Genomic DNA, 22,936 nt, shown 5'->3' with positions numbered 1-22,936 from the left:
CGACCTGTATCAGGGATGGAACTGTATAGCTGCTGGAGCTGTACCAAGGAGTTCCAGATACCTTCTCTTTGGTCTCTTTGGTCTCTAGACAGACAGCCCAGCCCAGTCTCTGGGAAGCAATCAGAGCATCACTGTCACCTACAGTGATCTCTCTGGAGCTGCCCATGATGTTACAGGGACTGACCCTGTAACGTAAGACCAGGGGGAATAGAGCTAATAGTGACTACGCAGGAGTTTAAAATCAGACAGCTGGGATGCAGTCTTCCCTGTACTTTCTCTGTAATAGATGTTAAGCATGATTGTACTTAGTGAAGCAAATTAAATTATCTGCAAATACTATCATGATGAGTCTAGTGAGTTTGCTATGGTCATGGCAGCTTCATTGTTATGTATAAAGCCTTCATCAGGAAAGACCCAACAACTAACTCTGGTAACAGTGTCAAATAAGTCTGTTTCCAGAAACAGAATTTGGTGAGATCCACAGAAAACATCCTGGAGTTGTGAAGCAATGTTAGGTGTTCTTTTTCACTAAGCCAGCTTTCTCACCTATCTCTCCTACTCTTAGAAGGACAACATATAGCCAGCAGTGAGCAGCTAGAACTCTCCTATTTTGCAGAAAAAGTGCTGAATCCTGTGGTATTCTGGAAAAGTGTTAAATTCCCAAGTTCCAGAGGCAGGACGAGTGGTAGTGGTTAACACTCCACAGAGCTGTCTTTTCAGACTCTTTGCAAGCACTTGTAAGTACTGTTCATGCACTGACAGAATTTCAAGCTGTTTATGTCTAATATCCCACTATTTTATTGCAAAATGCCTCCTCAAAAAAAACCAAACCAAACCAAAACAAAACAAAAACACCAAAAATCCCAAGCTTTTGCAGAAAGGAATAACTTCTAAAGCAAATAAACTTCTGAAGCAGATTCCTGAAGAGAGTGGCAAAGTTTCTCTATTATACTAATCCATGATCTAAAACCACTAGTGAGATGCTTTTTGATGAAATGGTTGTTGGTGTTCTTCTAAAGTGGTGTGTCATTTACTCTGACTGAGACCAAAATGATGAAGGAAGATGAAGAAGAGAAGGCTGCCTTCCTCCTCCATAGTCTGGAGCACTTGTAATCAGGGATGAACAGTAGGAATTTTATTCTTACTTCTACAACCTTCACCCACAGCAAACAGGACAAGAAGTTCAAATACCCTTAAGCAGAGGATGCTCATCTGGAAGCATTTAACCATTTCAGGAAGAGTGAACAGCTAAAAAAAGTAACTGGTCATGATTCATTTGTTAACTTGGAAATTGCTAATCATAGAACACTTGGTAGCTAAAGTTGTCAGACTTGATTCTGAAGTTGTATCTTCCCGTCTTTCGCTGGTAGTAGAAAATGAGAAGGCTCACAAATCCCAGCACGAAACCAAACACAGCAAAGACAATAAGGATGGTGTATCCAACTCCTATCCCAGCCTCCACCTCTCTCTTCAGGTCAGACACTAAAGAAAACAAGAGGTGAAAGAAGAAAAGCTTTTAAATTCCCAAGCCTTTTCCTGGGGTAAGAAACCAGCCTTCCCTACAAATTAGCCAGCATGTCTGCTGAAGCACAGAGCTGTAACACAGAAGTGAATCAGCCTTTTGGGGAGGGTGATTGGCCTGTGAGCCACAGTCCAAGTTCTCTTTTTGCATACAAGTGTAGAGTCCCTGCAGAAATGAGCATGATGTGTCTTTGGAATTGGACTCTACAATTTTCTGTTAAAATAAGAATTTAAGGAACAGCACTGGCAACTTTCTGGAATGCTGCCTTACTTCCAGAATTACCCTAGTGATGAAGCATTCTCCCATTTTAATCTTGGACCCCATTTTTCTATGATTATTAAAAACCACTGGATTTTCATTTATCTCATATGTAATAGTTAAACACAAAGTATTTAGGGAAGGATTCTCCATGTGTGCTGGGTCTCTAAGCTCCTGTTCTTGTCAGCAGAGACCTGTTTTCTTCCAGACTAGCACCCAGATGTTGAGGTGAAGGAAAGAATGGGGCACTGTGGGTAACAAGCACTAAATGCCTATGAATGGGCAACAGTCAAGTCCCTTGTTGCCAGCTGTCTCCCTAGGCCTCACTGACCATCAGCAGAACACCTTTGCCTGGTCACATGTAGACATTGCCAAGTATTTGTCCAAATCTGCAAGCAGGATTCCCTCTCCCTTTAACATCATGCCTCTATTCATGTTTGTAATGTACTCTTGTACACTTCTAATTCCTTCTTGTAAATGCTTGATGCACCTACAAAAACATCCATTTGCATACGTTTTCAGGACAGCTCTTATTTAGCCAAGCACTTGTGCAATACCTGACACGCACAGAAGACCAATGCATAGATGCCTGTAATTAGAGACAAAACCTTTGAGAAAAGGGTCCTGCTGGCAACCACAGAGGTATGCAGTAGTGATATCCGAGCTACCTAAAGTACAGGGCATCATCCCAAGATGGGCCAAAGTAGTGTTGCACAATATACTTAGGCTTATTTCTGAAAGAAATAGGAGACAACATCCAGTAGTGCAACCTTTGCCTAGGAATTGATGTAGTACAACCCAAACAAAGCTCCTCTCATCAGAGTTCCTTTTGATTAGTGACCATTTTTCAATAGTACAGATTTATCAGGGCCTCCACTGAAAGTGGGAGTGAGATCTACTTGCTACATGCTGTACAAAGAAAGCTGTATTAATTGCTAAGATTTTAAAAAATAACTAAGTCAGAATTGAACACTGAAGGCCTACTCTAACAGACTGATACTTGCATAAAATACAAGAATAATACAATATGCTAAGTCAGAGCCTCTTTCAAATTCCAAACTAACATTGTGACCATCACAATAGAGGAGATAAAATTGCTTGAATCCGTTAACTATCCACCATTAACTTATCTCCACGGTCAGAAGAGCATTAAGTGACTGGCAAAACAAGCAACCAGCAGGAGGAAAGGGCGTGACTTCTATGACTGTCTATGCGTAGTAGTGTTAAAACTTTGATGTTGGTGTACACAAATACTCTCAATAAATGTTTTACACGAGTAAGATATGAATGCAAATGGCTGGAGGAGGCCGATGACTGATGATGTTAGAGGCCACAGTTGCCCTTGAAAACATCAATCAGGGTAAATGCAGGAGTGGCAGACACATAACAAACTTGGCCTTGCTTGTACACAGTGCTGGTGTTGGCTCTCTGCTAACCTGTACTGTACCACTCTGCCAGATTAACCAAGGTGCTGTGCACCAGTGAGGCTCTGTCACCTTTCAGCATGGTAGCTGTGAACAACACCAATTTCTTGCCTCCTCTGATTCTAGACTTCAGCACTCAATACAACTGCAATCCAGAAACGGTGTAAACCCTTGAAAAACTGCAATCTAAAAGATCAAAAATGCTTTCGCGCTTTACAATTGCAATAACTAATTTTGTGGCTGTTGAACTTGCTACCCTGTGCAAATAGCTACATGAAGCACTTTGTCCTTTCTTTTCTACATCCCCTTGACAACCTGACAGGCACTTCATAGAGGAGGGCACATGCTTTCCACACTGCCACATGACTTCAGTAAGAACATCTGCTCCTCAGAAAAATATGCCGAGGGGCAGGAAAACTTTGTGTCACCGTTTTTCAGGTTCCTTCACCAGTGACAAAGATTCTTAAAATGGTGGTTGCTCTGTGCCCCTTTTTTGTAAGTCTCTATTGATTACTCACCAGCTGATTTACATAGGGGTCCCCAGGATGTTCTGTGGGCAGCGATGGTTTCACCAGTCTTCAGGGATCGAACTGCATGGCACCTCTGCAACAAAAAATTCAAACACCAATGAGTAATATGGCCTACTAACTAAACCCACGAAGCCTTCTGATGAGTGTGCAAGCCCCACTCATCGGGGCTTTTGCTTCTTAATGTTATATTTTGTTAAACTGAAACTAGCACCAAATGCAAGTTCAAAAGAAATGGCATTAGGGAAACATAAGTATAAATCCTGTAATGAGTCACACTGCTGTGACCAGACATTTCATACAGAAAATCTCTTTCTTTTCATTAACTTTGTTTGTTTTAGAGAAACCTTATGGGAGAATAAATTTATTACTACTTGCATATGTCAGAGTTTTGCAAACATTTTTGGTTGGATGTTTCTGCTGCAAAAGCAGCAGCAACTTTCAGTCCCTGCCAAACTGTGTGTCATTGTGAAGCAACACACAGCTCTTCAGTGACAAGTGAACTCCTAACCTGGAAGCTGCCAGTTTGAAAGCCCTACTCTGTGAAATGTTGGGGATTAGCTGCTTTAGCTCTTTGTAGAATACTTAAGCATTGCAGAATATACAGAACACTCATCTTCCCCATACTTCGTTGGTAGCACCATTGCGTTTGTTTTCTACCTTTTGGTTTTAAGTTGCAATCTAAATGTCTCTGTTGGGGAACCTTAGCCTGTTGGGGTTACTCAAAAGGTACTGTGGCTCTCTTGGAAGCACACATAAAACCAGAGAAACTGCAATACCATACTATGATCAGCAAAAGAAAGCAGGGAAGTGCAAGGGTGTCTTGCCAGCTTGTCTACACAGGAATGTCTCACTGGCATTACCAGCTTGGTTGCACAGAAAAACCCCTAAAATCCACTGTCAGCAACAGTGTCTTTAGTTGGGCCAGCCCCCATAAAAATACTCATGTAGCTGCAACTCTGGCCTACCATGGAATAGCTTTCCCAGCTAGTTGGACCCATTAGAGAATATGGTTACATAGCTCCTCCCTGATGTAAAGGATGTTTTGGTTCCATGTGGCCATAGAGCAGCCACATTCCACCAAACATATACATGATGGTGGCACATCGCTCCTCTTCCTCTTCAAAGTCATGTTTCTTACTCATTTCCTACTACATTGCTCCACAGCCTATCTTCTTCTACTCTAAACTTTAGAGCATCTTACTCACTCACACCAAGAAAACAATGAAAGACCAGATAAGAATAATATAAGAAGTAAGTCCCAATTTTGTGGGCAAAGAGGTGAAGAAGGCCTGCCTTGAAGCAAGTTAGCATTCTCCAGAGTGTCAGACAAATTAGAGAATCAGACCCCAGATCCTGGGTGCTTTCCCAGTCATCTCATATTATTGCCAAATACACTCTGTTCTTGCTCTAATTTTCCTGGGTCTTTGTACCTCCTGCAGCTTCCCCTCCCTTCTTTGCAAGAGCTGTTGTCATCCTTTGTAGCTGTGCCTAGAACTTGTCTTCTCCACATAATATTTTCATCTCAGTCTAAGACCACGAGGAGAGTGGATAGAGGCAGCGGCTGCAGCAAGTGCTCTGCCTTAACAACTACCTTTACCGATTTAAGATGGACAGGGGAGTTTCCGGAGCACAGGAAGCCTGTGGGAGAGTGGAGCGACCTGGTAGGGCTCAGCAGCTCTTTCAAGAGAGAGTGGGATGGCACGTGGCATTTAAACGTGGCCATACCCGGGGGCTCCCTCAGAGCACGAGGAGAGCGGGCAGAGGCAGCGGTAACAGAGGGCAGGGTGAGCAGGGCGAGTGTGAGAGGAGAGGTCATTAAAACTAACTAGAAAAGAAAGAGGATTAAGTATGGTTTCCACCCAGGCAAAAGCTTCTGCGAGGAGGACTGGTGCAAGCCAAACGCAGGTTCCTCACAGACATGTGGGGCTCCAGGTCTCTGGCTGTAGGGAGTGCCACAGCCTGTCGCTCCCCCTGGAGAATGGCAGAGACACCAGCTGTGTGAGGTGTGAGCAGATAAATTATCTTCCCGGCATGGTTGCACAGCTGAAGGAGAAAGAGAGAGGCTTAGGAGTATCAGGGAGTGCAAGAGGAAGCTAGACCATTGGTGCCATGACTTAGCCTCCCTGAACCAGGCCCAAAAGACAGGTGGGGCTCATGATGCAGACCACTGCCTATCTCCGTTCTGCCTAGCTGAGTGTGACAGCCTACAGGATGAGGAGCAACAGCCGCAAGTTTCTGCACGGCGAAAGCAGCATGGCAAGGGGGTCCCTAGAGCTCCCCCTCTCCAGGTGACTTTGCAAAATAGATACAATGCTCTTCAAGTAGAACCAAATGGTGATGTGGATGATGGTTCACCAAACTTGGGAGGTGTCACTGTGGCCAAGTCAGTCTGTACCTCGTATCAAAACCACCTCAGTTAAGAAAAAATGGTGGGTACTTGTCATAGGTGTCTCACTTCTAAAGGGAGCCAAAGGCCCTATATGCAGGCCTGACCCACTTCTTAGGGAGGTCAGCTGCTTCCCTGGGGCCAGGGTTAAGGACATACAGTGGAAGCTCCCTACCCTGGTTCAGCCCTCAGGCTACTACCCAGTACTGCTATTCCAAGTAGGCAGTGATGAGGTAGCTACCAGAAGTCTAGGGGCAATGAAGAGAGATTTCAGGGCCCTGGGACAGCTGGTTAGGGGATTGGGAGCACAGGTGGTGTTCTCATCTATCCCACTAGTAGCAGGGATTGATGAGGGGATAAACGGGAAGAGCCAGAAGATTAACTCCTGGCTTTGGGACTGCTGCAGCAGACAAGACTTTGGCTTTTTCAATCATGGATGGACCTACAGGACACCAGGCATGGCGACAGGTGGGGGAAGCCTAACCCAGAGGGGCAGAAGGATCCTGGGGCGTGAGTTAGCAGGGCTCATTGAAAGGGCTTTAAACTAGGTTTGAAGAGGGGTGGGGACAAAACCAGGCTCACCAGACATGAGCCTAAGGATGACCGCCAGTCTGCTGTCCCACTCAAGGCAAGAAATGGGGATACATGTGCCAACAAGAACATAGGGCTCACTAATAGGTTGGTAACCACGCAAGCGGTCGGGATATCTGTACTGTGGCTCAAGTGTATATATGCCAATGCCTGAAGCATGGGAAATAAACAAGAGTCAGAAACTATTGTGCACCAGGGAGACCATGATATAATTGCCATCACGGAAACGTGGTGGGATGAGTCGCACGGTTGGAGTGCTGCAATGGATGGCTACAGGTTCTTTAGAAGGGACAGGCAAGGCAAGAGAGGTGGTGGGGTGGCATTATATTTTAAGAAGTGCTTTGACTGCCTAGAATTCAATACTAGACACACCAAGGCAGGATGTGTATGGGTAAGGATAAAAAGGAAGGCCAATGAGGCTGATATCCTAGTAGAAGTCTGCTACAGACCACCCGGCCAGGATAAAGAGACTGACAAGATGTTCTTTCAACAACTTGGGTATGTCTCGCATTTGCTAGCCCTTGTCCTTGCGGGGGACTTCAACTTACAAAATGTCTGCTGGAAGTACAACACAGCAGAAAGGGGACAATCCAGGATGTTTCTGGAATGTATAGAAGATAACTTCCTGTTCAGGATCAGGTCCAGCCAACATGAGTTTAGGAAAGGAAGGTCCTGCCTGACCAATCTCATCTCCTTCTATGACTTGGTGACCCACCAAGTGGATGAAGGGAAGGCTGTGGATGTGGTCTACCTCAACTTCAGCAAGGCCTTTGACACAGGTTCCCACAGCATCCTCCTGGAGAAGTTAGCAATCCACAGCTTGGACAGGTGGGTCAAAAACTGGTTGGATGACCAGGCCCAGAGAGTGATGGTGAATGGAGCTGCATCCAGCTGGCGTCTGGTGACCAGCGATGTCCCCCAGGGATCAGTACTGGGCCCAGTCCTATTCAACATCTTTATTGATGACCTGGATGTGGGGATTGAGTTCACCCTCAGTAAGTTCACAGATGACACCAAGCTTGGGGGGGAAGTGTTGGTATGCCGGGGGGTAGGAAGAAGCTGCAGGAGGACCTGGACAGGCTGGATCTATGGGGTGAGGCCAACAGCATGAAATTCAACAAGACCAAGTGCAGGGTCCTGCACTTTGGCCACAATTACCCCGGGCAGCGCTACGGGCTGGGGGAAGAGTGGCTGGAGAGCAGCCCGGCAGAGAGGGAACTGGTTGACAACTGGTTGAACATGAGCCAGCAGTGTGCCCAGGTGGCCTGGAAGGCAAATGGCATCCTGGCTTGTATCAGGAATAGTGTGGCCAGCAGGAATAGGGATGTAATCCTCCCCCTGTACACAGCACTGGTGAGACCTCACCTCAAGTACTGTGTGCAGTTCTGGGCCCCTCACTTCAAGAAGGGTATTGAGGTGCTGGAACAGGTCCAGAGGAGAGCAACAAGGCTGGTGAAGGGACTAGAGGGAAAGTCTTATAGGAATCGGCTGAGGGAGCTGGGATTGTTTAGCCTGGAGAAGAGGAGACTCAGGGGCACCTTATCACTCTCTACAATTACCTGAAGGAAGGCTGTAGTCAGGTGAGGGTTGGGCTCTTCTCCCAGGCAACCAGCAACAAGACAAGAGGGCATGGCCTCAATCTGCTCCAGGGGAGGTTTAGGTAGGGTATTAGGAAGCACTTCCTCACAGAGAGGTTGATTAGACATTGGAATGGACTTCCCAGGGAAGTGGTGGAGGCACCATCCCTGGATGTGTTCAGGGGAAGGCTGGATGTGGCACTTAGTGCCATGTTCTAGCCAATGTGGTGGTGTTAGGTCATAGGCTGGACTTGATCTTAAAGGCCTTTTCCAGCCTTGGTGATTCTGTGATTCTGTGACACTGGATTCACTAACTTTTCATAAGGGTAAATTTTGCATAGGAGAAAGAACAATGTGTCTCTTATGTGTCTATAAATAATACAGAAATTAATAACATAGAATACATGGAAGAGAGCCTCACTATTAACTGTGCTGTGCCTTGTTTACTGCAGATGGCAATCTCAATCCAACCTCATCTTGGGTTAGCAGAATTACTCCATCACTGACCTCTGTAATTCAAATTAAAGCCAGTCCTTTAGTTAACTCTGTTCCTAAACTCTAATCTATACAGCTAAAGCCTTCTCTAACAGCAAACCCAGCTGCTCCCAGAAAAGCAACTCCTTGATTCCTTTCAGCAGCCATAGCAGCCCACACAGTCCCTTTCCTGCCCATCCCTATTATTCCCTTGCCTTGCACCCCACCCCCAAGTCCCTCCTCAGCTGTGCAGGACACAAGGAGCATTTGAGGAGGACACCACCTCCTCCAAAGGAGAGCATAGGCTGGGGGTTGCTGGAGCACTTATTTTTAACATGCAAAGTCAGCTATGAACCTGGGAGCCATCTTTCCATCTGTCAGTCATGTTTCCTGTCCCTACTAACTGGTTTTTTTCTTTTTAATCTGGAGGAAGCTTTATACTTTGAGAAAGGAAACTAGTATCTTCTGCTGGCCATTTTTAATTGTTTAGGAAGAGCTCGTTTGCTTTATAATGGGCTTAAACTGAGTTATTTAGAGCTAAAGGAAAGTGTTAAAAAATGGAGAAACACCAAGCTGCTAATGAAAACATCCTTGATAGAAAAAAAAAGCCAGGAAGTTTGGCAGAGGGAGAGGACAATTCCTGTGTGTCTGCTGTAAGGGGAAAAAAAAACAAAACAAACAACCCACACAAAAAACCACCAACCAAACAAATAAAACAAAACAAAACCCCCCCCCAAAAAAAAAAAAACACAAGAATGGAAAGAACTAAAAAAACACAAATCAATGCTTTGGAACACAGAAAATTAGAAACTGAAGTTGTTATTAGAACATTGCTTGGTTTATTGCTTCAAAAAGAAACAGGGCTTCAAAAAGCCATCATAAACCCTATTAGATGCACAGCCCTAGAAACTTAATGCCATTGAGGTTCCTTTCCTGGCACCTCAAGCCTCACCTGAAGAAGTATAGCTCTAGGGCAAAGAAAAAGGACAGAAAAACATCCCAAATGTTTACCCAGACTTTGCTGATGCCAATCTGGGTGCTTGCTTTTCTGTGACATGTCCATCTGAGCCAACACATTTCTGAACAACCTATATCATTGCAACTTCTGTTTATTGCCTTCTAGCCAACCCTAAGCAGACATGAAAGGTTCAGTTCTCAAGTTCCCCAACACTGATACCCATTTCTGTGCAAGCTCCATGCTTTTAGCTACAAGGATAAAGAACAGGAAAGGTGGACACTTCCACGTGGTTTTGCTCCTTTCCCACTCCTCCCTGCTCTTGGCAGAGAATGAAGGAAACCTTCACGAACTATTTTAAACCCTGTTTGGAAACATTACTCTTTGAATTCCATAGCAGGACTGTAAATGGCATGTCAGAGAAAACCAGTGCATTGGAGCAAAACCCTTACCGTCCTGCAGGTGCTTCCTGGTGTCTCCATGCAAATACGAATTCTGCAGTGTAAGTAAACCACAGAATTGTTGACAAAGGAAAAGATTTTCATCTTAAACTGTGCTTTGCTTGAATTCCCATTCTCCAGCAGTGTGGTGTATGTATTTGGGATAGGACAGCTGAAAAGGAAGAGAAAGGCTCCTTTAGAAAGATGCAGCCAGACTTGCCATGAAGCAACCCTCCAGCAGCACAGAGGTGGTAGGGGATATTTGCTGTTTTATTCTCACAGTATCCAAACAAAATAGGAGACTCAAGAAGTGGTTGGAGAGTTGGAAAAGAAGGGAAAGAGCGACAGAAAGGATTTAAACTCTGCTTCACCATACACACAGTGAAAGAACATATTATTAAAAGGAATAGCTTCTGTTACTGAGCAAAAGGACTATCCTGTGGTGGAGGGAAAGCCCAGGAAATACAACATTGGGGTGAGATCAGGGATCCAGACAGGAAAAACCCTCCTGTTTTACCAGGTCTGCCAGTTACAAAACATAGGAATCAACTAACCTATATCTTCATTGATGAGAGTCACATAAGCTCCAGGTAATATCTGAACCACAGAGAAATAGAAAAAGCACACACTTTTCAGTGGTCTTTCACTACTGACCAAAATCTATTTCCTCAGGTTGAAACTACAATTCCTTTACAAAACTGTGGAGAAGACAACCAAACTCAAACCACTACCACATTACCCTTTGAAAATGTTTTATTTTTGTACTTACCTTCCTTGTTCAAATAAGGTGTGACCAGTCAGAATGGTAAAGAACTGTGCACATGAATTACGAGAAAACACATAAAAAGCATTTAAAATGTAACACACTGGTAGTCAGCACCACTGAAAGATCCAAGGTATGGCACATGCTATTTGCAAGTGTCATTGCTGTACCTGTTGCTGATAAAAGCAAATGAGAGGGGATCCACTGAGTTATTGGTCGGAGTCGCCCAGCAATCAGTGAGGACCACCTTGAGCTTGCTGTCTGCTCGTTGGATCCCCACTTCAATCAGTATATCATCACTGGCAGAGACACTGAAATTTTTTGGTATTGGAGTGTTTCCAATAAATAACTGCATTTCTGTTCTGAAGTGCCCAGATCCATGCAAATCCTCAAAGATGGTGTAAAGTCTGAAACAACAATTAACCTCCTTTAAAGACCATAAATTTGACTATGCATTTCTATAAATCAGTGCCTGTTTCTCCATCTCCTGTGCATTTTAGTAGTGAAGAGTTACCTACAGTCCAAATGTTAGGATACTGTAGAAGAGCAAAGTGTGAAAATGCATCAGGTTTTTAGTTGGGAAGGTGGGGAGCATGGAAACACAAGTGGGAAAATCCAGAGTGGAATGTCTTGGCAAACCAAATAAAGCAGAGGAGATATTTGAGTGGGTCTGAAGGGGAACAAGACTGTCTTAAAGTTGAAAATAAGGAGAGTAAAAGCTTAGTGAAGAAAAGCCAAAAAAAATTAAGGAGAAGGGAGAAATCTGAACAATGAGTGAGATGAGAAAATTATAGAGCTCAGAGAAGGTGCCTGACAAAGACTTTGCAGGAAGATAGAAAGGAAAATACAATGTCTGGAGGGTCAAGAAACAGAAAGTGGATTTGGTGATGATAGCTTAAGTATGGTGCAAGGCAAGAGAGAGAAGGTGCACTTGTATGAAGGCAGAATATACACCATCAAAGCAAAACTTCTGCTGCCACCTTCACTGTGAACATGAATTTGCTTTTTTGTGAACAGTAGACTTTATTCCATCTTAATTGAAGATGGAGCTTTCCATAAGAAAGGTATTTGCATTGTGTATCTTCTCTGTTTTCAAGTTGATCAAATAAAGATTTGTGGGGATTAAAAACTGCCATCCTCAGCACCCACATAGCAGTCTGCATGCCTACACATTATTGCTATGGTCCAAAAGCAGGAAAATATTGATATTACTGCATGTGATTGCCCAGGAAGGCAAAATTAAGTCAGAAATTCTGGCTCCCAAACTTGCACCAGTAGCTTCCAAAAGTTTATTTTCATCTATGGTTTAGCCAGGCAATGGCCAAGCTTGTTGACCATTGGATCCATTCACACATTAGATGGAGTTGGAGAGGTGCACCCAGCAAGGATCACCTGAGCATAGGACTTGCAGGATGCCAGACTACTTATCATAGAAAGTCCTGTTACTGGATACAGCTTAGGTCCCTGGGGATTCTGCCGAATGCATCAGCGCTCAGCCACACAACAGCACTGCAAAGCAGAGAGAGTTGTTACTTACCCTTCTGCAGTGAATCCAGAGGAAGTCAAGAGATTGTTTTGAAACACACAGTGAATGGGACTGGCAACTTTTAAGTGGTGGATAACTCCCTGAGCAGAAACATCATTCCGAAGGATGTTTTTCACTACAGTATTAGTCATGTTCTGCAACACAGAAAGAAGAAAGCACAACTTGTGAACAGCATTTCCAAGGACATAGCAGAGCTACAGGGTTACCTAGCAGCTTTGAGTGCTTAGGTATTCTGCATTCTCCTGGCTGCAGAAATCAAAGAGATTAAACCTCTAGTATCTTAGCTCCTGTACAGGAAGACAATGAAAATCCACCAGTCTTCCTCCTCTTCCTCAGTCTGCAATGATCATTGCTCCCCAAAGGAGTTTCTACACTTTATCATAGCCAGAGCTTAACCTTTGTTTTGGGATCAAAAGAGATAGCCAGCACTCATTGTCCCCACTACTGGTACCACTTGGAGTCTTTGTCTAAATACAATGGTGAGATTGCTTTTAAGAAAAGAGAAGACCCTGGCAGCTGTAAAGGGAACCCAGAGAGGCATGGGAAGTGACCCTCAGTTTGGAAAGCCCCCTGAGTTTTTCTGCCTGACCTCAAGGATTCCCCTTCTCTTTCTTGCATGCCCCTTGTCCCAAACAGGTAACTTTCTATCACAGGAAAGAGGTTGCTTTCTACAAAAATATTAGTCCAACTTTTCAGCAACTAATAGATTGCACTCTTAGCTAAGGTTCTGCTATTGTTCTTCCCCTTACACCATATTTCCCCACCCTCCCCCCAACTCCAAAAGAAAAATATGCTCTGGGACTACTTCACATTCACTGCCTCAGGGGACTTACAGTTTCAACTTCAGTGCCACAGTCACTCCAGCCTGCCTGCAGCACAACGTGGGTGCCATTGCTGATGCTCACGTTGCAGGGAGGCTCCCCCAGGTACAGGGAGGTTTCAGGGATAGACTCCTGCTCTAAAAATCTCTTCTGGACAGCAAGGACAATCTTCTCAATTTCACAAAACACTCTCACTGCATCTTTAATGGAAATCTCCTGGGCAGGTTGAACAAGGGGAACAGGAGATGCTTGAGGAGAAACTTTGGGAGTTGACACAGGATTCCTGGTGAGAGAAGGCAGCACCATGCTGGAGGACATGGTGTCCTCCAGGGCTTTGTGCTTAGTAGTAGAGAAGTTCAATGAAGCAGTGGAAGAAATGTGAGTCAAAGTTTGCAAAGCTGTCACAGGTAACACTGTGTTGTGTACAGGTTTCTTGTCTGTCACTGTTGTCTTCTTGCTGAGAGGAAATGCTGAAGCCAAAAATAAAGGTACTGTTGTAATTTACAGGTTCAGGTTGATTGCATAAGGTAAAAGCAAGATCTTAGGAGGAAACTCACAGTTACTGGCAGGAAACTATCTTCTTTTGTTTTTTTAACCCACTCTACTTACTGTCAAAACTGTGGCTTTTTTAAAAGAAAAAGCTCAAGAGATACATAAAGTGCCTGTGAGTAAAGCTGAAGTGCTCTATTTCCTGAATGCTGCAAAGACTTGCATCCTCAAGTACAACACCTATATACAGCTTTTGGAAGATCAGTGCTTGCAAGTGATCCCCAGTTGTAAGTCGTTCAGCAAATGTTCCTGTGTTTTGCTAGGGTAGGAGATTGCACACTGGGGGTATAAAGTGGAGCAGTTTGTTAAAAAATCTGTCTGCATTTGTGACCTGTTGGTACCCAAAATATATGACCCTGAGTGCTTCAAAACACTCATTTTGAGGGAAGTGCAGGACAAATCACATGTAGGAGGCCCACATTGCACATGTGTATCCTGAGAGGGACAGTGGAGAGTTGAACAAATGTGTTTGGAGCAGCATTTAATGGTTTCAGGAAGAAAGCAAGCAGTGGAAAAGGGGAAGCACAGGTTGAGATCAACGTGTATGTTGAACACTTGACATTCAGCACAGGCTCTTGGGGTTGCCCCACAGCTCCTTGCTGGTCAAAACCACCTGAATTTTCATCATCCACTGACTTAGAGAACACTGAGATACTAAATTCCATTTGCAGTGAAACACAAAGGATGTGTCTCATTGCACAGAAATTCTCTTAAATAGTTTCAATAGGTTGTACATACAAAATAGCATGTATTTCCCAAGCCACATGTAGATATATATGTGTGTGTGTGTTCTTCTGGAACTGCCCAGCTTTCAGATATGTCTCAAATTAAAATGTTGCTGATTTGAATGTGAAAGGAGGAAAAAGAAAAGTCTAAGCTCTCTCAGAGCTTAATTTCCCAAAAGCTCATCACCATACTGCCAAATATCTTGGTTAAACAAAACAGAGCAAAGGTTGGTATCAGATGACAAATCCTTGTGACTTCAGTCAAAGAGTAGCTTATCACTGTGGTTACAAAAACAAATAGAAACTACTGAAGAAGCCTAAAAGAATTTAGGAGCTTAAAGACCCATCATACATCAGCTAACAAATTATTTAAGGAAAGAGAGAAGCAAGATTCATTGACTCATACAAAAAAAAGCAGTTTGTAATATGAACATTTCATCCCTGCTGCTACACAGAGGTCAAACCACGTACCTAGTGCTTTCTGTTACCTTCTCTATTATCTCTGCTGTCCCCTCTGCTGCTAATTAAAATCAGTAACAATCTTGACAATCCTATCTAATTTTAATGGCAAATATGAAGAAACAGACATGTAAAAGAACCTCACAAAGACAGCATTAAATTTTAAAATAGTAAATAATATAATAAACTCTCATGAGAGTGTATTGCCATTAGAAATACTTAAAGACATCTGCAAGATATTTCCCATTAGGATCCAGCTGAAAACAATGAACCAAATTTATCCCTGTCAAAATTTCAAGACCCCTGGCAAGTGTGACCACAATCCAGTAGAAATCATATCACTAGGAATTCAGTTAGCCATTAGATGATTAAAAAAAAATTGCCTTCACAGCTTCTTCCAGGCCTTTCTGGATGCACATCAGCAAATCCTTCATTGCAGCTGCACTGGTAAAACCCAAGTGTGTTAAAGCACGATGCATCCGGGGAGCAGTCGTCATCTTCACTTTCACACTCATCATAATCTGTTGGGTATATTTAAGCAAAAGACAAAGGTGGAGAGTGTATAAATGAAAAAGTGATGGTTCTGAAATAGGAGCACATTGTATCATCATGATCTCAGGGTGGCATTACACCTCTTCAGTGTCATACTCTACTGGACTTGTCAGGCAGCTGCTGTGTCTAGGAGAGGTTGGTACCAGAAGCCCAGCCTAGAGGGCCAATTGCAAGACACTGACAAAACCCTCCAGGAGCTGTGCTACCAGTGATTCTCAGGCAGATACTCACTGAAATGGAGGCACCCTGCTGCAGAGCTCCTGTCCTCCTAAACTGATCCACAGTCCAAGGGGACACTTCTAACCCTGCTGGCTTCCTCAGCTGCTACCCCCATTTCACACTCCTGAGGAGACAGTCAGCCAGTGCTCAGCATGAGTGAAGCAGGAGGGTTGTGGCTGGTCCAAGTTGCAGTCTAGTTGCTTTTTTAATTTTTACCTGGACAAAATTTCTACTTTTGAAAATAAAAATATGCTTTACTTCCCTTTCTCTTCCCAAGCTCTGATTGTAACTGGGCAAATAAGGACGTATCACCTTAGATAGGGCTCAGAAAGCAGCACTAACCACCTGCTCTATGGTGACGTGGCCCTAAAACAAATAATTTATTTTAGCACAGGTTCAAGGGGGGGCGGGCACTCTACAAACCACTAACATGAGGTAGTCATGATCTTACTAATTAACATGATATATATGACTTTCCAGATTCACAGCTGTGAGGGTAACAGGCAGAGCATGTACAGGGCAGACTATATCCAGGTTTCTGACATAATTCTATGGTGAGATTATAACAATATTCTCTGAACAAATGTGTCCTGTTAAGGATACAGAATTTGGTATTTTTTTCAGAAATGACACATAGATTTGTAAACCAGAATGCAACAACAGTTAGTCAGGAGACTGATGTTTCTTGTTACTGACCTAAATTACATATAAAGGAAAAGAAATACAATCAGCCATTGTGCTGGCCTTGGTAAAGTGTGGACTATAATCTGAACTCCCAACCCACAGGTGTGTAAGAAAAATACATATTCCCAATGCAGAAGAATGTACATGTTCATTTATTTGATTCTTGGGGTTTCTGTCTCATGCAAAATTATCAGTGCAAAGCTGAGGGTTGTGTGTTTTAAAATTCTTTTAACCAGAGCTAGATATGGCTGTGTACAGGGACCTTCTTTTCTATATAATTCATTCTAGCTATAGAAAAACAAAACAGAACAGAACAAAACAAAGAAAAAACAAACCAACAAAACCAAACAAACACACAAACAAAACACAGTTAGTTTTGTCCTTCTGGATCATGATTACCTCCCTTCTTATTTAATCTTTTTATGTTCTCTGACAAAGCTTATTGGATAGATAAGCAGGAGGAATATACGGAGTAAGAATGGCTTTTCATCCATTTTACAGATCCTTTCACCTCAAAATATTCAGAAAAATAATAGGCTTTATAATCTTTCTAGATCCAAAGAAGCATTAGGATACGAGCTGCTCCTTACCATGTATGGAGAGACTGCTCTTGTCAACTGTGAAATAGGAGCTCTGTTCAAAGGCATCATGAAAAGCGGTGATGACGCTGTAGACATCCACATCTTCTGCAATCAGTAGGTTGAAATTTACCACTGTGCTCCCATTAGTTATACCCGTTATCAACACTTTAATCAAACCAGCATCCATCTGCTGAAGAACCTCAAGGGGCAGAGCTTTATGTACCTGGAATAAAAAAAGAAAAATGCATGTGGAGATGAACGGATAGAAGCAATTACAATTTAGGCTTTGTACACTGCCCAGAAGAAAGCATTATGCATTATAATTGTGCTTCATACTCTGGAGGGAAGCAGCAGAAAACTGACTTTTTCCTTTGTAATATTTCCACTCTACAGCAGCTGAAGGATAAGGTATGTATTTAACTGTGAATATTAAATTAGCAAAGAGATGAAGATATCTCATCTGTCATTTGGCACAGGTCCTTGACTCTGGTAAGAGCAAGGGAAGGAGGAGACTGTAGGGAAGCTGCCATGTTCTGCCTCTCAAAATGCCTCCAGGAAGAGGGAGCAACCCAAGGCAAGGAGGAGCTGCTGATGAAAATGAAGGTGCCTCCTGACACCATGCTGCATATATATCTCAGAGATCTCCCTCAGCTCAGGCACATTAGAGGTTATAGCAGAACACCCTCAAGCCTTTCTTCACAGTGATTTCTCACCAGAGCCAAGCAAATAATGCCCTTTTTAAATGCCCAGACCAGGGTCAAAAAAAAAACCAGAAAGGTGTTTCATTTAACCATCCCTGCCACACAGTTCAACTTCCCGTCAAGATAGTCTTCAATCTGATTTCAGAAACAGTCCATTAAAGTCTTCCCTGAGGAGTATCATATTATTTCTGCAAATTCTGACTGTCGTCAGGGCACACAGCCTTGATTCACAGCCCTCCTCAAGAGTCCCAGAGCCAGGCTAGGAAATTACTCTGAGCTATTTTGAACAAGGAAACGCAAGGTATTGCAGCACCAAGTCACAGCTGAGCTTACATCAGTCTAGAGAAATCAATAAAATAAACATCACAGTCTGTACACAGTAACATTAGATTTCTCCAGTGGCCTAAGAAAGAGAGTGCCACCTTTTTCAAAGCACACTGAGCCTTAGTCATTATAGCCTCAGAAGCCACCTCCTCTACCACACTGGAGAGCAGGATGGTCTGCTTTCTGTCAGATGGGAAAACACAGCCCTCAGCTGGGCTGCTCAGGTTGTCCACTGTCCAGCTCAGATGGAGGCACCAGCACCTCTTTAAGAGATTAACAGACTGGAGCTGTGTTTGACCTCTTCCACCCTCCAAGGCCGGATGGTACCTCCAGAGGGCAGCCACCCATGGGAACGTCTCCTCCTACTCCCACAGAAGGGCAGTCCACGGGGCAGGAGCCCGGTGGTGACCTAAAACAGCTTTTGCATTTCCAGCACCATGCCCCTTCATCTCCAGGCCAAGCACCAGCCACAGGAGGAGCAGACACAGGTCAGATGGCATTATCTCACAGGACCAACTCCAAACAAGACACAAGGCTAATATTAATTCAGCTTTAAAGAGCACATTGACGAAACATTATACACGGAAATACAGACCTATTCCTGACAATCTCACCACAAAGAGATGAAGACCAGATGCCATGGTAAGCACAGGCTGAATGATGCCATCCAGCAATGTAATTAACTTTCCCTTTAGAACTGTATCTTTTCTGCTCTACCTTTCTCAAGAAGATGCTCACAGATCCTCTGTATTTCTTAGTATCTTTCATATGTGTCTGGGAAGTCTTTTTACATTCTTTCACACTTGCAAATAAAAAGTGCAGCAACAGAGACTGTGGGACATAACTTCCAAACCTTCATCAGGGAAGGCAGTACAGTTCTAGGCTATTGGTATTAAAGTTGCACTTAGAAAGTGCCAGAAAAGCGCAACAGACAACTGCCCATGGTAGGAGAGCAGATCCCAGCAGTGTGTGAAGGACAAATCCCATACCATTCCTGTCAACCCTTCTGAGCCTGGAATACACGTAGCTTCCTTGTACATAGCAACCACTAACTTCAAAGCAAACACAGAGATGGAAACGGCCACAGAAACATCTGAATGTCTGTGATTTCTCAGGATACTTGCTCTTTGCCTTAGCTCTCCTGTGGCTGTCAGGCTCCCAGGAGATGCCAGCAGAGAGAGACAGGCACAGAGCAGCAGAGGTAGCTGCATCGTAAGTGCCAGGTGAGCTGCACTTGGCCTGGGTGAGAGCTGGCACATCACTGCCCTGTGCAGGAGAGTCACACACCTTTTTCCCAGCATCTCACTCTGTTTTAGGGCTTCTCTTTAGGGTACACTGCTCACTTCCTTCCCTAGCTCAAACTTCTGGATAATTAAGGGGGCAGATGGGGGCTACACTGCAGTCACCTCCAACCCCTTCTTCCTCTACACATCTTCTGCAGGAAATATCTGGAGCAGCAGGGCTGGATTTCAGCCATGGGTTTAAGGCAGAGCTTGTGACAGCAGTGTAATGCTCAGGGGCTCGGGCAGTGACTACCGCCAGGGAAAGCCCAGGGAAGAGGCAAGGCAAGGCTCAGCAGTGGGAGCTGACAGGAGAAGCACCTTCATTTCACTTGCATCCATGCACAGAGCTTGTGCATTTTGTGCTGGATTCTCCCAGGTGACCACAGCTCTTGCACATCTACGTGCCAAGCCTGACTCACCTTCTTCCTGTGTGCTATCCAGCCTCGAGTTACTTGCCTGCTGTGTATTATCCAGCCCTGCAGACAGGCCCAGATTTTGCAGACATGCTGCAGCCTGTTTCTGCATTGTCAGAGCTGATGCGAGTTGCACATGCTCGGTGAAAAGGTAACATGCATGGAACAAACCCCCTGCGAGCACCTGGAAGGGATGCCCACACGCCTGGAAGTCCCAAACAGCAAACCTTGCAGTGCCCCATGGGACACATAGGCAGAGTTGTGAGGATGGACAGAGCTAAATTCCCTGTGAAAGCCTGGACAGACCATAGGCTGTCCTTGTTAGCCCCAAAATCTCCCATTTCACCAAGCCAGGGCGCTCTTGGGCCCTTTCTCCTCTCCCTTTCTGCTTCTCCACAAGCATCAGCCCTAGAGGGGCTGAAGTCAGCCCTAAGTTTTCATCATTCATCATTTTTGTCTGGACACTAAATACACATACCTGTGAGGTCCTCTTAGCCCGTCCCCAATTTCATATGTACTCCCTTTTCATCTATCCTGAAGATTTTATTTTAGTAGTGCTTCTTTTTACCTAAGGCTCTGGAAAATTTTGTCTTTGTTTGTTTGTTTGTCTTGTCATATTTTTCCTCACAATGCAGGACTCACAGCTTGAAAAGTGTCAGGGGACATTCACAGTATTCGTATTTAGCCACTAGGTGACACTACAAAACCCTTTATCTAGTAGGCTACATGATTTCACGACGGGTACCACACCCTAGGTTATCAAAGTAATGGTAGATTAAGTGCGGCTAGAAAGAAAGGAAGAGTGAACTTTTTAGAAGGAAATATTCAATATGAGATTTTCTCACTAGACAAAGAAATTATTTTGGGATCCATCATTTTATCTACAATTTCTGTAAACACACGAAGCCTAAGCGATGCCAGACCAGCATGCCAGAAGAAGAGCCACAAGAACGGAAGAGAACATGATCAAAATTAACACCAGCACTAAGGGAAGGGAATGTCCCTTGCTCAGGAAAGAAAAACAGGAGGCAGACAAAGTCCAAGTTCAGGGCCAGATGGAAGTCCCACTAAACCAAATTTAACAGGTTGGGAAAGACCAATAGCTTTTTTGAGCAAAAGGAGGGTGGCCAACCCAGCTTGTGAGGCTCACCCCATGGGTGGCTGAAGCATGTTTGGCAGGTTTTCTGGGACCACCCATCCATAGGTCCCAGGCAAAATGTCAGCAGCTTGTTGGAACTGTTGTGGTTGCCTGCACAGGATCTTGCATGGCTGGCAGAGCAGGGAACGCACTGGCAGTCTGGAAACTGGAAATAAGTAAAGGGTACACTAATTTGAACAGAACCCTGCATGAAGACTACTTTTTCAAAAACAGTCCCCACTGCACCTTCAGAGAGAAGGTACTAGAGCACACATCTGCCCAGCCACCATCACCAGTAGCTTTAAGAATGTCTCATATGGTGGATAAACTCAAATTAACAAAAGGGGTGAAATTTCACTGGAATAAGGAAACTGCCTTAATCCCTGTGTCAACACTCATTCCATATTCAGATAGCTTTACCTGCAATCTTCTTAAGTGCATTAAGCTACATCAAACAAAGGCTACGAAACTTCTAAATTTGGGGGGTCACCTTGATAAGGCAATATCATTTATTAGTTTCACACTTTTTCTCAATCAGTTAAGTTTAAAACACTCAAATTCAAAACAACCTTTCCACTCGAATTGAATGCACCTCAGTTAAAACTGTTTCAATTAAAACCTTTTTTTTCTGATTCATTTTCTTGAGAACAAGCCATGGCTGCCATGATATTCTTCTTGGCTGTTGCAAAAGACAGGCTGAGCAAAATCCAAGAAGACTAAAATATTCTCTCGCCCTTAGCTATGTTGTTCTCCATCTACACTGCAAGAAGGATGGTGCAGCTAGCCTGGACAATGACAGTGCAAGCTGTCACATCAAGGTTTTACCTCATTCTCATCTACACATTATTTAAAAGATGGTATTTCCATTTGCTGTGCTGCCAATTTAACCACATGGCACTTAGGTATGGGAGCAGCTCTACACTAAAGAACATTATACACATTAGGATTTATAAATCCTCTGAATTGTCGATGGTGACTCCAAAGAGGTTTAAAAAAAAAATCTCTGGCAAAGTGTATTTAACTGGAACCTGACAGTGCTTTTCAAACCCACGGAACTTCCCTCACTTACTTAGAAGGATCAATTTTTGGCCCTTAGAGCCTGAAAAGAAAATATGTAGATCTTTCTGTTTTCCTAAACTTTCTTTCCTTTGACACCTAGAAACACAATGTTTGCAACAAAATGCTGGCAACGTATTTTGCCATATACAGCAGCTATGCAACTATAGCCTAGATGCAGTGGCTCAGAGGTAGATGGAAGTAACACTAACACATCTCACCACCTGAGCCACAAAACTGGTGCGCTGCAAAAAGGAGTTAGTTCCTTATAATCACAAGTGATCATTTTCTGCCTGAAGCTTTGAGAACTGGGTAAAACTGACACAAAGCTTACTTTGGTTCCTTTATGCAATGATTATACACATTTTCCAAATATATTTGTACCCGTGTTTATGTGGATTAAGGTATCTGAATGAAGATAATATATTTGCTTTAGTCCATTTTAATACTATGCTATTCCAAAATAGCCTCGGGCAGGGAGGGATGCTGAATGGGAGTGAGGTCAGTGGTGAATTGCTCCCTTTTCACTTTGCTAATCACGTCACTCTCACTTTGTGACTCTTTTTCTGATGTGACAGGTTGGGGCCAAAACAACTGGGAGAAAGCTGTGCTCCACTACCACATCCAGAAAGGTGCAAACCAGTTAACAACCAGCAGGAAACTGATTTGATGACTAACAAAACATGATGCACAGCTAAACGGATTGCTATTTTCCCTCCCTCCATTGTCCCTAAGCCCACCCTGGCCTGACGCTGTCAGTGCACCCCCTGCAGACAGCTGTATTTCTCTGACAGGTTGTAATGGTACACAATGGGAGTTCTGGGAGGCTTCTGAAGGATTTGGAAATTCATACAATTGTCAGCAATGGATTTATCATCACAGTTAACCTGGCTTCTAAAACCACCGATAGTTAAGGGGGGCTAAGGCAGGCAATAAAGCAGCCCAGCATAACCTGCAGTTTTCCA

The 22,936-nt window shown here is 43.8% G+C and overlaps 1 protein-coding gene across 1 annotated transcript in view; it reads right to left on the bottom strand.

Moving 5' to 3' along the window:
• Positions 1–462: 462 nt before the first annotated feature.
• The window catches only part of UMODL1 (uromodulin like 1), a 53,281-nt gene continuing 30,807 nt past the window's right edge, over positions 463–22,936 (bottom strand). The window contains exons 15-22 of the mRNA XM_051614358.1: positions 17,066–17,279; positions 15,404–15,541; positions 13,300–13,757; positions 12,458–12,600; positions 11,091–11,327; positions 10,170–10,329; positions 3,723–3,807; positions 463–1,482 (exon numbers count right to left, since the gene is read on the bottom strand). Coding sequence (XP_051470318.1) covers positions 1,295–1,482; positions 3,723–3,807; positions 10,170–10,329; positions 11,091–11,327; positions 12,458–12,600; positions 13,300–13,757; positions 15,404–15,541; positions 17,066–17,279 — 1,623 coding nt within the window. The 3' untranslated portion in view covers positions 463–1,294. The remainder of the gene's footprint in view (positions 1,483–3,722; positions 3,808–10,169; positions 10,330–11,090; positions 11,328–12,457; positions 12,601–13,299; positions 13,758–15,403; positions 15,542–17,065; positions 17,280–22,936) is intronic.

Source organism: Apus apus, chromosome 1 (assembly GCF_020740795.1).
Source record: "Apus apus isolate bApuApu2 chromosome 1, bApuApu2.pri.cur, whole genome shotgun sequence".
Lineage (NCBI taxonomy): Eukaryota > Metazoa > Chordata > Aves > Apodiformes > Apodidae > Apus > Apus apus.
This window is presented reverse-complemented; position numbering and strand designations above follow the sequence as displayed.